We start from the raw sequence: 14,344 nt of genomic DNA, 5'->3' as shown, positions 1-14,344 counted from the left end.
CAACTGCAGTGTATTCAGATATGTAAGGAAGTCTCTTCTATGGAGCTGTTCACTTACCGCTTTGACGGTACTTAGAACAGTGCTTGGCATATAGTAAACGCTTAACAAATGCCATTATTATTACGCCTAGCCTGTCAGCATTTACTAGGTTGAGATTTAGGTTGATGAGTATTTTTTCTTTTTAATAACTTAACAGATATTTAACAGGTATAACAATTTCCCGAATTTTAAAGGGAAGTCTATTATTTTGAAAAAAATAGCATGTTATTTGATAAGCAATCACTCCCAGTAGTTACTCTTTGGAGAGGAGGGTCATGCATTTGAGCTGGGTTGCATCTCCAGTAGGTCACCATGTAGTCCTACGCCATTTTCAGAAATAACATTCATTCATTCATTCAATAGTATTTATTGAGCGCTTACTATGTGCAGAGCACTGTACTAAGCGCTTGGGATGAACAAGTCGGCAACAGATAGAGACAGTCCCTGCCGTTTGACGGGCTTACAGTCTAATCGGGGGAGACGGACAGACAAGAACAATGGCAATAAACAGAGTCAAGGGGAAGAACATCTCGTAAAAACAATGGCAACTAAATAGAATCGAGGCGATGTACAATTCATTAACAAAATAAATAGGGTAACGAAAATATATACAGTTGAGCGGACGAGTACAGTGCTGTGGGGATGGGAAGGGAGAGGTGGAGGAGCAGAGGGAAAAGGGGAAAATGAGGCTTTAGCTGCGGAGCGGTAAAGGGGGGATGGCAGAGGGAGTAGAGGGAGAAGAGGAGCTCAGTCTGGGAAGGCCTCTTGGAGGAGGTGAGTTTTAAGTAGGGTTTTGAAGAGGGGAAGAGAATCAGTTTGGCGGAGGTGAGGAGGGAGGGCGTTCCAGGACCGCGGGAGGACGTGACCCAGGGGTCAACGGCGGGATAGGCGAGACCGAGGGACGGTGAGGAGGTGGGCGGCAGAGGAGCGGAGCGTGCGGGGTGGGTGGTAGAAAGAGAGAAGGGAGGAGAGGTAGGAAGGGGCAAGGTGACGGAGAGCCTCGAAGCCTAGAGTGAGGAGTTTTTGTTTGGAGCGGAGGTCGATAGGCAACCACTGGAGTTGTTTAAGAAGGGGAGTGACATGCCCAGATCGTTTCTGCAGGAAGATGAGCCGGGCAGCCGAGTGAAGAATAGACTGGAGCGGGACGAGAGAGGAGGAAAGGAAGTCAGAGAGAAGGCTGACACAGTAGTCTAGCCGGGATATAACGAGAGCCCGTAACAGTAAGGTAGCCGTCTGGGTGGAGAGGAAAGGGCGGATCTTGGCGATATTGTAGAGGTGAAACCGGCAGGTCTTGGTAACGGATAGGATGTGTGCGGTGAACGAGAGAGACGAGTCAAGGATGACACCGAGATTGCGGGCCTGAGAGACGGGAAGGATGGTCGTGCCATCAACGGTGATAGAGAAGTCTGGGAGAGGACCGGGTTTGGGAGGGAAGATGAGGAGCTCAGTCTTGCTCATGTTGAGTTTTAGGTGGCGGGGAATCAGGTTGTCCCACATGGGGGCTCACAGTCTTAATCCCCATTTTACAGATGAGGTAACTGAGGCCCAGAGAAGTTAAGTGACTTGCCCACAGTCACACAGCTGACAAGTGGCCAAGCCGGGATTTGAACTCATGACCTCTGACTCCAAAGCCCCTGCTCTTTCCACTGAGCCACGCTGCTTCTCATTGAAAAAAGATGGTAGCAATGGAATGGAATATCTAATCCGAAGGGGAGATTTCTCACTGACTTGTTTTATGGTTTTTGGTTTTTAAAAAAAAAAACTAACAGCACAAGCTTCCCTGCTCTAAGTCAGGTATGTGAGCAACATACAGAATGCAAGCTTCATCTTGCCAGTTCAGAAGATCTAATGACTGCAAATTTTGTGTTGGATGTAGTTCTCCCTAGGAATTGACAGCAGGAATAATCCAATGAAGGAAGATCAGAGAGGAATACCCACAGCTGACAAGCTAGATGTCTGTAGTACGTTTTTCCTTTTTACTAAATGGTTTTACCTATCTGACCTTGGAGAGCTGAATACCCAGCTAATGACTGTTCTAGTGCTTTTATCCCAACATATGTATTCATATTATTAATTAGGGTATTTGTTAAGGGCTCACTATGAGCCAAGGACAAAGACCAAGAGCCCATGGTGGATATAAGGTTATCAATTTGTACACAGCCCCTGCCCACCACGGAGCTCATGGCCTAGATGGGCCAGAGTAGGATTTTATGAAAAGCAGCATGGTGTAGTAGATAGAGCACAGGTCTGGGACTTACAAGGTCATGAGTTCTAATCCCCACTCCCCCACTTGTCTGCTGTGTGACTTTGGGTGAGTCACTTCCCTTCTCTGGGCCTCAGTTACCTCATCTGTAAAATGGGGGTTGAGACTGTGAGCCCTGTGTGGGACAGGGACTGGGTCCAACCCAGTTTGCTCGTATCCACCGCAGCGCTTAGTACAGTGCCTGGCATACAGTAAGCGCTTAATGAATAACATAATGATCGTTATCCCCAGGATGAGGAAAGTGAGGCACAGAGAAGTTAAGTGCTTTGCCCAAGGTCACGCAGCAGACAAGTGGCAGAGTGAGGATTAGAACCCAGGCCCTCTGACTCTCAGGCCCATGCTCTTTCCACTAAGCCATGCTGATTTTTATAAGTGTATACAAAATAGTATTTAACAATATTAAGATAGCGCTAAATATTGATCTCCCATAGGTGTTATATTATGTTGAAGTGTTGTAGTTGAGGTGAATCTTACCCCTATACTTCTTACTCCGTACTAACCCTGCTCAATCATATTTATTGAGCACTTACTGTGTGCAGAGCACTATACTGAGGGCTTGGGGAAGTACAGTACAACGAAGTTGGTAGACAAGGAGTTACTCAAGCCACCGTTGACCTCTTGCCCACATCCTACTTCTGGCCTGGAACATACCCCCCCCCCCTTCTTAACCAGCAATTACTCTCCCACCTTCAAAGCTTTATTGAAGGCACATCTCCTCCAAGAGGTCTTCCATGACTAAACCCTCATTTTCTTTTCTCCCACTCCCTTCTTCATTGCACTGATTTGCTCCCTTCACCCTCCACACTCAGCCCCAAGGCACTTATGTACACATCTGTAATTTATTTATGTTAATGTCTCTCTCCCCTCTAGACCATCAGCTTGTTGTGGGCAAAGAATGTCTCTGTTATACTCTCCCACGTGCTCTCCACACAGTAAACACTCAATAAATTCGATTGATCGAAGGAGCTTAACAGTTTAGAGAGGGAGACAGACATTAAAATGTTACGGATATGTACATAAGTGCTGTGGGACTGAGGGTAGGGTGAATTAAGCATATAAATCCAAGTGCAAGGACAGCAGAGAGGGGAGATGAGGGAGAGGAACTGAGGACTTAGTTGGGAAATGCCTCTTGGAGAACATGTGATTTTAATAAGGCTTTGAAGGTAGGGAGACTGATCATCTGTTGGATGTGAAGGGGAAGGAAGTTCCAGGCCAGAGGCAAGTTATGGGCAAAGGATTGGTGGCAAGATAGATGAGATCAAGGCATAATGAGTAGGTTGGCATCAGAGGAGCAAAGTGAATGTGCTGGGTTGCAGTAGGAAATAAGCGTGATTAAGTGTTTTAAGGCCGACGGTAAGGAATTTCTGTTTGATACAGAGATGGATGGGCAAATTTTCAATTCTGTGCCTCAGTCCCTTCACCTGTATAATGGGGAATACAAATTTCCACTTCCCAAATATTGAGTTAAAATTTTGAAAGGCATTTGGGGATCATTAGATAAAACTCCAGGCTCTCTCAGCCTCTCATTAGTAGCACTTCAGTCTTTTTTTAAAAATCGTATTTAAGCACTTACTGTATGCCAGGCACTGTATTCAGTCATGGGGTAATTCCAAGATAATCAGGTTGGACACTTTCCATGTTCCACATGGGGCTCACAGTCTTAATCCCCATTTTACAGCTGAGGTAATCAAGGCACAGAGAAGTGAAGTGACTTGCCCAAGATCAAACAGCAGACAAGTGGCAGAGTGGAGATTTGAACCCAGTTCCTTCTGGCTCCCAGGCCAGTTGCTCTCTCCAGTAGGCCACACTGCGCCTCCAATCCTAATCGTGATCTTCTAGAAGTTGTTCAGTTTTCTAGGTTTCAAGAATGCTTTGGCCACCTTTCATGATTGATTTTTTCATCTTCAGCGGGTGCAGGAGGTGATTGAGCACCTCCCTGGGCGGGGAATGATTGAACTAGGCACTTGGGTGTGAGCGGGTGAAGTGAAAGTCCCACTTCTTTGCCCCAGTACTGTCTTGTTAACAATTTAGAGTCATTCTGACTATTCATAACCTCCCACCCAGTAGAATGGCGGGACTTCAAAAGGCAAAGGGTGAGGTCTGATTCAACAATCAACAGTAGCAGGAAGGAACGGCCTGAAAACGTGGCTGTCATCACAGAAGGACATCTAATCACTTTACTTCCGAAACATGAAAGGTTTTACTTTTGTTCTTTGTCTGTGGGAACAAATGATCGAGATGGCTATGACTGTCAAATTTTTAATTAGCCCATTAAAATTGAAAATATCGAACCTTTCTCTGGTTTTGCCTTCTAGAAGAATCCTTTCTGTTGGGAAGGATTTTTCTGTTTTGCAGGAGGCTAGGGGCTCCCTTTATCCGTTTTACTTGATGGGATTAAACTGAAATCAGAACACAGTATAAGAAAGGTCATCATGTAGACATGGTAAATGTAACATCAATTTAGGTCAGTCTACTTCATTTAACAGAAAAGAGCTCAGGAGACTCTGTCAATAAAACTTTCCAAATTTTGTGTGTGTGCATTTACCCCAAGCTGACATCGGCCTTCATGGTGTCCCCCTGGGGTTGGAAGACAAACTACTTTTGGAGCAGGTATCCTTCTGGCACCACCCATCCCCATGCCAAAGATAAAACGCTGGGGCCCATTGAATCCCTATCTGACCCAATGGAAGAATTCCCATGAAGTCAGATAGCGAGAAAATCAAACCTCTTTTTATCTTGCCGAAAAGATGACTCCACCTTCCCCTGCTCAGGGACAGGAAAAAGCAGACTGCGGTAGACTATTGCAGTTCGTTAGATAAAGCAGAACTGTGATTCTGGGTAGATGTTTCAGTTGTTTTGCTTTTTTCTTCATAGCAAGATTGGGAATTTTAAGAAGATTGAAACATTTGCTGAAGCATCTTCCGAGGAGCTAGGGGAAATCTGTCACTCAAACAACAAATAGTGACACTGACAGGGAAGACCACTCCAACTAGATCAGAGTTCTGTTTTATATTAGTATCGTAGTTGTGACTATGCTACAGTGCTTACTTCATGCAAAGCGTTGGAGAAAGGTACAAGACTGTTGAATCAGGCATGAACCGTGGCCTAAAGAGGACTCCTGATCTGAAATGTTCGCAAACTACAAGCACCCTGGGAAAGAAAGGCAGTCAAAGTCTCTAAATTATAATGCGGTAATATCTGTAGACTCCTCACCTCTCCCATCAGGCTGTCCTCCAGCTGACCAGTCACAACCCTGCTTCCTCCAACCTGTAATTGATTAATCAATCGTGCTTATTGAGGGCTTACTGCATGCAGAGCCCTGTACCTAGCATTTGGTGTTAGCATCTGTTTCCCCTGTTAGATTGAAAACTCCCCGAGGACGGGAATCATGCCTACTGACTCCTTGTGATTCTCGCAAGCGCTCAGTACAGATTGTGGACTCAGTAAATACCATTGATTGATTGATGGATGACCTTCCCGGTGTTCTTTGGTTAGAACGACATGCTTCTTCCTGCCTCATGCCAAGGGGGCACCTCCCCTCGGCAGTGAAGGGGGGAGACACCCCCGGTACCAGACACTGCTTACGGACCCCCGATTTATGCTAACTACAACAGCAGCTTTGCAGTTCTCTAGTTGGAGACATTTGGAATCAGACTTTGTGGCTGGTTCATTATGGGCAGGGAATGTGTCAGTTGATTGTTACATTATGCCCCCACAAGTGCTTAGTACAGTGCTTTGCACACAGTAAGCGCTCGATAAATGCAACTGAATAAATGGTTGAGAAGCAGCCTGGAAACCTTGCCATTAATATGTTGTGTATACTAATACTAGAACTAATAGTAATAATCATACTAAAAGTACTTATTGAGCCCTCATTGGGTATAGTACCCAGCATTGCGTTCTTGATCGTTCAGTTCCTGAAAACTGAGAATAACAACAGTAGGATCCTGTAAGGAATACTGAGCAAAAGTTATTATAAAGCATTTTAAAATTACAGTATATATATCAGTGATATTTGAGTGCTTGTGTGCAGAGGACTGTACTAGGACTGCTCTACACACAGTAAATGCTCAACAAATACGATTGAATGAACGCTAAGTGGTTGGGAGAGTACAATATAACAGAATTAGCAGACCCGTTCTCTGCCCATAATGAGCTGACAGTCTAGAGATGCCCAGGAGACAATTATAAAGTCTTTTCAATATCCTTTAAAGATGCTTATTTTACAGATGGGAAACTGAGGCAAAGAGTGGTTAGAGGATTTTCCCCAGAACTAGTACTAGAATACTTACTCCTACAATCTATCCACATTTCTTTCCTTAACTACAATGTCAGTTTCCATTTAGGGGATGGAAAGGGAGGAATACTTTATCTTTACACTCCTTAAAGGTCAGCAATGAAATGAACCATATTCCCTGAGTCCTCTGCTTGCCATTTCCATATACAGTTAGTGAAGTCACTCTTACCAAACTGCTTTTGGGGGGAGCGGGGGGAATGCAAGGAGATCATTCATTATCCCCGGGCCACCATGCCTGATGCATTGCCAAGTACACAATAAATACCACTTTTATTTGGCAAATAATAACCTGACCTTTTAATTGATCCCTGCTCTTTAAGGAGAAACAAAGATTTGTCGCTTTTCATTTAATTCAAAGAAGAAAATGTTTCTAGTCGTTCAAACTAGTTGCCCTCAAGCTGGGTAAAAGGTACGGATGGTTCCTTTTGTCAACGCTGTGTTCTCTACCCTTTGCTGCAGGTTTTAGAGTTCCCAGGCAGACCACCCCCCCCACCCGCCCCGCTGCCCAGGATGGACCCTGTTGTCTTGAGTTACATGGACAGTTTATTGCGGCAATCAGATTTAAGGCTGTTGGACCCGCCCAATTGGCTCAATGACCACATTATCGGGTTTGCCTTTGAGTACTTTGCCAGCGGCCAGTTCGTCGACTGTTCGGAGCAAGTCTGCTTCGTCAGCCCCGAAGTGACTCAGTTTATCAAGTGCACCAGCTGCCCAGAGGAGGTGGCCTTATTCCTTGAGCCCCTGAATCTGCCCCAAAAGCAGGTAGTGTTCCTGCCTATCAACGATAACTCCAGCCAAGCAGCCGGGGGAACCCACTGGAGCCTGTTGGTTTATGAGCAGGAAAAGAATGGCTTTTCCCACTATGACTCCCATAGCAGAAGCAACTCTGTCCATGCCAGGCAGGTAGCAGGGAAACTCGAGGCCTTCTTGGGCAAAAGAGGAGATAAAACTGTCTTTGTGGAAGAGAAGACGCCTGCTCAACAGAACAGCTACGACTGTGGGATGTATGTGATCTGCAACACAGAGGCCCTGTGTCAGCGAATGTTTAGGGCCCAGCCAGAATCGGGACTGCAGCACCTCACTCCTGCTTACATCACCCAGAAGAGGGCTGAGTGGAAGGACCTCGTTGCCAGACTTTCGAGGAAATGATCTCCGTTAAGAGAAACCACTCGGGTGGTTTCCTGAAATGCTCTCCCTTCTTGCCTCGCCTGCTTCATTGTACGTGTCCGGTGGATTCTGCCCGCATCCAGTGCCTGAGGGAGATGCCCAGTCTTGAGACTTTGTTCTCCTCACTCTTTACTGGGGGGAAAAAAAAAGCCTGTCATGCCTCTGGGGTGGGCTACATTTTCCATTACCCCAGGGAATATCCCATTTTTGTCCTGATTCAGTGCAGTAGGTGCTGCTAAAGTGTCTTGGGGTGAGGGAGGAGGATGATGAGTTGCCCTGGAGCCCCAAATCTGCCTTAAATTCTTACTGCATGAGATCGTTGTACTGCTGAGATCAATTTAACTCTGCATTTACATCCCGATCCACAGTTAAAATAATTTTGATGTGCATATAAACTACAATGAATGAAGTATGCCTGGGTTGCCAAAGAGAACCTTTCTTTAAGAGAGGACTGGTGACCACCTGACACAAATTGAAAAGAGGGAAACACTCAGTTCGCTAACTTCCTGCAGTGGCCAGTGGATTCAGAACAATCAGACAACTCAGATTGGAACAAATATCTCAGTTCATACTTAAATTGGCAGGGGGTGGCTCAGTCCTCACCATGCAGAGGCCCCTCTATCTGCTTTTCGCTTGCAAATCTTGGAAAGGCTGATGTGAACTCACCCTCCCATTGAGTCTCCCATTCTTAGAAGGTCTCACTACCACATTGCTAGGGTTGGCCTGTCGGCGACAGCAGCAGATTGATTGGCTGTGCTGATCAAACCTCAAGTGTTTTTGGGGGTTTCCGTGCTTGGTTCCGTTACTCTTTCCCTCATCCCACCCTCACTTGGAAGCTCTGTAATTTTAAGGAACACTGCTAAGAGTGTTCCTGCCCGAGATAACCATCTGATGCAAATAAATACTTGGGCCTTCACAGTCAAGTTGTGTTTATTCCTTTCCCCCAGACTCCCAAATAGGAAGCATATATTACAGGTCTGGGAATCGGAAGGTCATGGGTTCTAATTCCAGCTCTGCCACTTGTCTGCTGTGTGACCTTGGGCCAGTCACTTAACCTTTCTGGGCCTCAGTTACCTCATCTGTAAAATAAGGATTAAGATTGTGAGCCCCATGTGGGACATGGGCTGTGTCCAAACTGATTATCTTGTATCTACCCCAGCGCATAGTACAGTACCTGGTACCTAGTGCTTAGGGAATCCCATTATTTTTATTATTACTAAGGGCTGTGCCCATGCCCACACATGCGGCCTTGGACATGGGGGGAGCACAACAATGCCAGCTTTCCTTATTGCAGGACCCTGTACAGGTGCAAACCCTAGAGTGAGGGAGAACTGGGTGGGTGCATCTGGGTCGTTTGGATTCAACCACCAATTGACTACAGGGGAAAAAACTTTGGGTGAGGGAAAGACTGCTGTTAGACTGTATCCAGTTTTCAAATGGAAGACATTTGATCAAAAATGCCAAGCCAAAGGGAGGAAAGTACTGTACATACAGATCCAAACAGAATCACAACCCGAAAAGGCAGGGGAGGGAGGGAGGGAGGGCAAAAAAACCCCTCTAAAATGTGTCCGTCAGCTTGCCTCTTGACAGCCTGGACTTTTGTTATCTTAACTAGAAGCTTCATTCATTCATTAGTATTTATTGAGCACTTACTATGTGCAGAGCACTGTACTAAGCACTTGGAATGTACAATTCGGCAATAGAGACAATCCCTGCCCATTGACAGGCTTATAGTCTACTCAGGAGAGACAGTTGGACAAAAACAAGACAACTTAATCACAATAAATAGAATCAAGGGGATGTACACCTCATTAACAAAATAAATAGGGTAATAAAAATATATACAAATGAGCACAGTGCTGAGGGGAAGGGGAGGGAAAGGGGGGAAAAGGGGTTAAGCTGAAGGGAGGTGAAAGGGGGCAGAGAGGGAGCAGAGGGAAAAGGGGAAGCATGCTACAGTTGCAGTATGTCACCAGCCTTCTCTGCTCACTCCCTTCGCCTCTTTCTCCTTCCAAGGACCCTGCTGCTCCTTCAAGCTTTCCTCTCCATGGCTCACCTCCCCTGCCCTCTCCCTCCCTCTCTCTCTGTGTCTCTGGGTGCCTTACCAGCTGTTGCGGTAGCTATCGATACATTTATAGCCTCAGAGGTGGATCCCGTTGGCCCTTCTCCCCTCCAGCTGCTGTCTCCATAGTCAGGAGGCAGTTGGCATATTTTCAGCTCCGGGGTCAGGCAGGAGGTGGGGAGAATGGGCCCAGTGGCTGGGGTTTACTCGCTACCAAGCCCAAATGGTGCTGGAAGTGGCTATTGAAGTCTTGAATTATGGCAAAGTGTTGCACCTGCTCAAGGCCTCTCTTGGCTTCCCCACTTATGCTTAGGTCTAGAATAGGCAAAATGTCTAGAAAATGTCTCAGGAATTTTGCTGCCCTCGACCTCAAGCCAACCTCACAGCAGATGTGTCTTTCTATCATTTGAAATATTGCCCTATCAGAAAGCATCCTGAAAAACAAAACCCCACTCCCAACTATTGCTGTCTGTGACATTTGTCTTTAATTGTGGTTTGAGATTTTCTAGATGACAACAATGCCTAGATTTTAAGCTAAGGAAGAGGGTGAGGCGTGTTAGCTCTCCTTTTTAAAATGGTAAGCACAGTAAAGTGCTTACTGTGTATCAAGCACTATTCGAAGTCCCGGGGTTGATACAACATAAACGGGTCAGACACAATCCACCTGGGCTCACAGTCTGAGGAGAAGTGGTGTGGCCTAATGGAAAAAGCACAGGTCTGGGAGTCAGAGGATCTGGGTTCTGATCCCAGTCTTCCCCACTTTTTAGAATCCTGGTTCTTCCCCACTTTTTACCAGCCGCCTCAAATTTTTAACCCAAGTTCAGGAATTAAACAGCTAGCAGAGATTGGTTTCGAATTATCCAACTCCGGGGTAGGAGCCCAGCACACTTCTGCTGTGCCACTCGGCTCCTCCAGTACCATGTGGTAGTCCTTCCTACACCATGTCCTCCTATATCCAGAGAGATGCGTGTTGTCCAGAGAGCATTCCTTCTTTTTGCTCTCACAGTCTCTCCAGAACTCAGAGTGGAAACTCCGATTCTAAAAGAACTGAATGTAGTCCAGACCTTGGTGATAACTTGGTTATTTGTCCTTACCTAAGACAAAGTGAACAGGAGAGCAAGTTCTCTGCAAATGCTGTTATTCTCTTCAGCCCTCCTGTAGTTGCAGGGTATGTGAATAAGCCTGTTCTCAAGTGACACAAATTCTGAGTTTGTTATGATCCTTCCCCAGATACTGTGAGTCACCTGAATAGAGGGAATGCAAGGGAGCTAGACACACTAAATTAAACACAATCCCTGCTGTGGTTTAAAGTGCCAGAAGTTGTTAATGATTAGGGGATTTTAGCGATTCTTGAATAACCTAGTATAACCCTGTGGGGCAGAAATGGCTCAGATTACTCCATCATTCAGGAGGCAAGGCGGCTTGTGGCCAACTTGATAACTATCTTTTAGATTTGGGAGGGGATTTGGTTATAGCAATTTAAAATTTGGAGTGTGAGGAAAAGCTATAAGGGAAAAAAGTAATAATGAATTAGTTTCCATTTTCATTAAGATGAAAAAGGAGGATGTAGACTTTAAGTTGAACTTTGGCTATCATAAGGAAGAACTTGAATCCCACAAGTAATTCCTAAGGCGGGCTACTCCGCAACTAGGACAGGAAAGGGTGGGATCACCTTCATTGTTGGTAGAAAAGAGGGGGCTGCGGGGATGTAGGAAGAACTCGAATCAATCCATGGTAATTGATCGATGAGAATCAGCGAGGCCTAGTGGAAAGACCACAGGCCTGGGAGTCGGAGGACCTAGATTCTAATCCTGGCTCTGCCACATGTCTGCTGTGTGACCTTAGGCAAGTCACTTCACTTCTCTGGGCCTCAGTTACCTCCTCTGTAAAATGGGGATTGAGACTGTGAGTCCCATGTGGGACAGGAACTGTGTCCAACTGGATAGTCTTGTACCTATCCATAGCACTTAACAAATGCCATTCAAAAAAATGGTATTGTATTATGGAGCGCTTACTAGGTACACCGCACCGTTCAGGGCACTTGAGAAGCAGTGTGGCTTATTGGAAAGAGCCTGGGCTTGGGAGCCAGAGGTCATGGGTTTGAATCCCGGCTCTGCCACTTTGGGCAAGTCACTTCACTTCTCTGGGCCTCAGTTCCCTCATCTGGAAAATGGATGAAGACTGTGGGCCTGCTCTGCATATAGTAAGTGCTTAACAATTACCAACATTATTGGTAGACACATTTCCTGCCCACAGTGAGATTACACTCTAGAAGGGGAGACAGGCATTAATATAAATGTGTAAATGACAGATAAGGGTGGGGTGACTATCAAGTGCTTAAAGAGTGCAGATCCAAGTGCGTAGGCAATGCAGAAGAGAGAGTGAGTAGGGAAAAAAGGGCTTAAATCAGGCTTTGAAGGTGAGAAGAGTGGTAATAATAATAATAATAATGTTGGTATTTGTTAAGCGCTTACTATGTGCCGAGCACTGTTCTAAGCTCTGGGGTAGACATAGGGGAATCAGGTTGTCCCACATGGGGCTCACAGTCTCAATCTCCATTTTACAGATGAGGGAACTAAGGCACAGAGAAGTTAAGTGACTTGCCCACAGTCATACAGCCGACAAGTGGCAGAGCTGGGATTCGAACTCATGAGCCCTGACTCCAAAGCCCATGCTCTTTCCACTGAGCCACGCTGCGGCCTGCCAGGTATGAAGGGGGAGGCAATTCCAGGCCAGAGGGAGGATGTGGGCAAGGGATCAAGAGTGAGATAGATGAGGCTGAGGTTTCTCCAGAGCCTGCCTAGTTCTGGGACTTTTGTCCCGAGAAGTTTAAGTATTAAACTGAGCAAGCAACTACTACATCTTAGGTGCAGTAGAGAGTACAAGCACTTCTTTGTACCAGGATTTTTCTTCATGAATTGGCTGCTCCCCTTTCTGGTGGGTTCGGGGGAACCAAATTAGTCCAAGGAGAGTAGGTTGGCTAATTGCCCATTGGATCAGGGCTATCTCCCTGGGCCACCTTAGGTCTCATATCACTTGGTGGGTGAACCTATGCCATATGGGAGCCCAAAATGTAAATGAACGTAGATGAGCTATCTATTCCATACTTTAAAATGAAAGCATTTCCAACTGTTGGCCATATATGGGCAGGACCCTGTTTTCCTAATTAGTTAAAGGGACTTAATAAGTCACCAGAGAAAAGTGATAACTCCTGAGAGTCTCAAGATATTGGCTCTTTCAAAATGCAAGTGACTGTCACCAAGGAGGGAATGGAAGCCATGATTAGAGCCCTGGGCTAAACGGTCATTTTCCTTTTCCTCCTTTTCAAAAGGAGAAACAGAGGCTGAATCAGTAGCAGGCCTGGTAGTAGGGATCAGGGCTTTCAGAGGCCATCTGACAGACTGCCTGTCAGACATCAAAAATGTAGCTGTCATCAGCCGAGAGCTAGAAACGTCTGCCTGCTCTCTTGCTTCTCGACACCTGCCTGATGTAAAGACCAGCTGCAGTTCTCCAAATGAATGCAGTGTTTTATACTGCCAGGACAGTAATCAGCTCCCAAGACACTGCCGGGTAGAAGGGGAAGCAGATTACAGAGGCTGCAGAGAAAGCCCAAGGGAGAAGATCGTATTTGCACATTTGCATATTGCGATCTTCCCTCCTGTCAGGGAATTGGCCACGTGAGGGTTGGAGCCAGTGGGAACCAGTAGCGGGGAAGACCATAATAAACTCGCCTGGGAAAGGCTGAAAGTCTCTCCCGTCAGGAGAAGCAGCATGGTTAAGTGGAAAGAGCCCAGGCTTGGGAGTCAGAGGTCATGGGTTTGAATTCCTGCTCTGCCACTTGTCAGCTGTGTGACTGTGGGCAAGTCACTTCACTTCTCTGTGCCTCAGTTACCTCATCTGTAAAAGGGGGATTAAGACTGTGAACCTCATGTGGGACAACCTGATTACCCTGTATCTACCCCAGTGCTTAGAACAGTGCTCTGCACATAGTAGGCGCTTAACAAATACCAACATTATTATTATTATTATTAGAAGCAATCAGGGGCTACCAATTCAATCAATCAATCAATGATACCTGTTGAACGCTTACTATGCTTTTGGGACAGCACAGTACAACAGAGTTGGTAGACACAATCCCTATCCACAAGGAGTTTGGGGAACAAGCAGAGTTTATAAAGAATGAAGCCAATTTAAACCTACGTGATGCCCCCAGGTAGACTAGAGAGGGGTTAATCAACTGGTTGATGAAGAAGCAGCGTGGCCTCATGGATAGAGCATGGGCATGGGAGTCAGAGGATCTGGGTTTTAATACCAGCTCTGCCACTTGTCTGCTTTGGGACCCTGGGCAAGTCACTTCACTTCTCTGAACCTCAGTTACCTTACCTATAAAATGGGGATGAAGACTATGAGCCCTTCGTGGGACATGGACTGTGTCCAAATGGATTAGCTTTTATCTACCCCGGTGCTTAGTAATGTCTGGTGCATCGTAAGTGCTAAACAAATACCATTAAAAAAA

The 14,344-nt window shown here is 46.0% G+C and overlaps 1 protein-coding gene across 1 annotated transcript; it reads left to right on the top strand.

Moving 5' to 3' along the window:
• The first annotated feature begins 7,054 nt into the window (after positions 1 to 7,054).
• Positions 7,055 to 8,689, top strand: SENP8 (SUMO peptidase family member, NEDD8 specific). Its single transcript, XM_029066651.2, has one exon. It carries the CDS (start codon positions 7,110 to 7,112, stop codon positions 7,746 to 7,748), a length of 639 nt encoding a protein of 212 aa, XP_028922484.1. The 5' UTR covers positions 7,055 to 7,109; the 3' UTR covers positions 7,749 to 8,689.
• Positions 8,690 to 14,344: the final 5,655 nt, after the last annotated feature.

The sequence above is a fragment of the Ornithorhynchus anatinus genome, chromosome 5, assembly GCF_004115215.2.
Source record: "Ornithorhynchus anatinus isolate Pmale09 chromosome 5, mOrnAna1.pri.v4, whole genome shotgun sequence".
Taxonomy (NCBI): Eukaryota; Metazoa; Chordata; class Mammalia; order Monotremata; family Ornithorhynchidae; genus Ornithorhynchus; species Ornithorhynchus anatinus.
Note: the sequence above shows the minus strand (reverse complement) of the source record. Positions and strands in the feature narration are given on the sequence as shown.

Coding starts and splice junctions, on each gene's coding strand:
- SENP8 (XM_029066651.2), top strand. CDS start 7,110: ATGGACCCTGTTGTCTTGAGTTACATGGACAGTTTATTGCGGCAATCA.